The sequence below is a fragment of the Rhincodon typus genome, chromosome 17 (assembly GCF_021869965.1).
Source record: "Rhincodon typus isolate 14 chromosome 17, sRhiTyp1.1, whole genome shotgun sequence".
NCBI classification, from domain to species: Eukaryota; Metazoa; Chordata; class Chondrichthyes; order Orectolobiformes; family Rhincodontidae; genus Rhincodon; species Rhincodon typus.
Genome location: NC_063348.1, coordinates 51775372 through 51776333, shown reverse-complemented (window position 1 = coordinate 51776333; position 962 = coordinate 51775372). Strand labels below are relative to the sequence as shown.

The 962-nt window shown below is 41.4% G+C and overlaps 1 protein-coding gene across 1 annotated transcript in view; it reads left to right on the top strand.

Annotated features, from left to right (window-relative positions):
• The first annotated feature begins 41 nt into the window (after positions 1 to 41).
• LOC109935610 (anoctamin-3-like) overlaps positions 42 to 962 on the top strand; it is a 19773-nt gene continuing 18852 nt past the window's right edge. The window contains exons 1-2 of the mRNA XM_048606890.1: positions 42 to 201; positions 735 to 771. Coding sequence (XP_048462847.1) covers positions 91 to 201; positions 735 to 771 — 148 coding nt within the window. The 5' untranslated portion in view covers positions 42 to 90. The remainder of the gene's footprint in view (positions 202 to 734; positions 772 to 962) is intronic.

Here is a 962-nt window from a genome sequence, read left to right as displayed (position 1 = left end):
AGCAGTTTTCCTGCTCTTTTCTTCCATTGGATGTAGATTCTGCTTGTATTGGCTGCAGTCTTTGGTGTGGTGGTGTATCGCCTTGTGACGATGGAGATATTCTCTACTTTCCAGTGGGATTTTGTGAAGAAGCACTGGCAGTTTGTCACAGCAGGAACTGGCGTCTGCATCAACTTCATCATCATCATGTCTTTAAACGTGGTGAGTGCAGCCTCCACCCCCACCCAAAGCCCCACCCTAGTCCACAACTCCCCCCATCGCGACCCAACCACTCACCGTTACTGTTGGTGTGTCAGAGGAGAAGCTTGTGGACATCAACAAAAAAATAGCTTTTCCAATGTGTTTAGTGAGTTGTTGATAAAAATCCCAACTTCTACTCTGAGAATCAACCAAGAGCAAGATACAAGGCTTGTGGAGGAAATTAAACGAGTGGAGATATAGTCGGCTGAAAGGTTGAGGCAGTTTAAATTCAGCACAATGGCTGATTCTTAACATTGCTCAGGATTGAGCTGCAGATTCCAATTGCTTCATGTTAGCCTGTTGATGAGTAGAGTAAGACAGATCAGTTTAATGTTGACAGCGTGCTACTTCACACCTGTACATTCAATAATCCACCAAAAGAAACTACATTACAGTTTTATGAAGAAGGAGATTTATTTTCGCAAATAATAACATACATTGTTTAAGGATTTATTCAGTTAAATATTTGACTTTCTACTTATTTTTGTTTTGAGGTTTATGAAAAGGTTGCATATCTGCTGACAAATTGGGGTAAGTAAATGCTTTTGAATAATGAATAATAAATGCATTAAATATCAAATATCAGGGAGCAGACGTTTAAAGTGAGGGGGGGGAAGTTTAAAGGAGATGTGCAAGGCAAGACAACAAGGTATAGAGCTAGATGAACACAGCAGGCCAAGCAGCATCAGAGGAGCAGGAAAGCTGACGTTTCGGGACTGGAC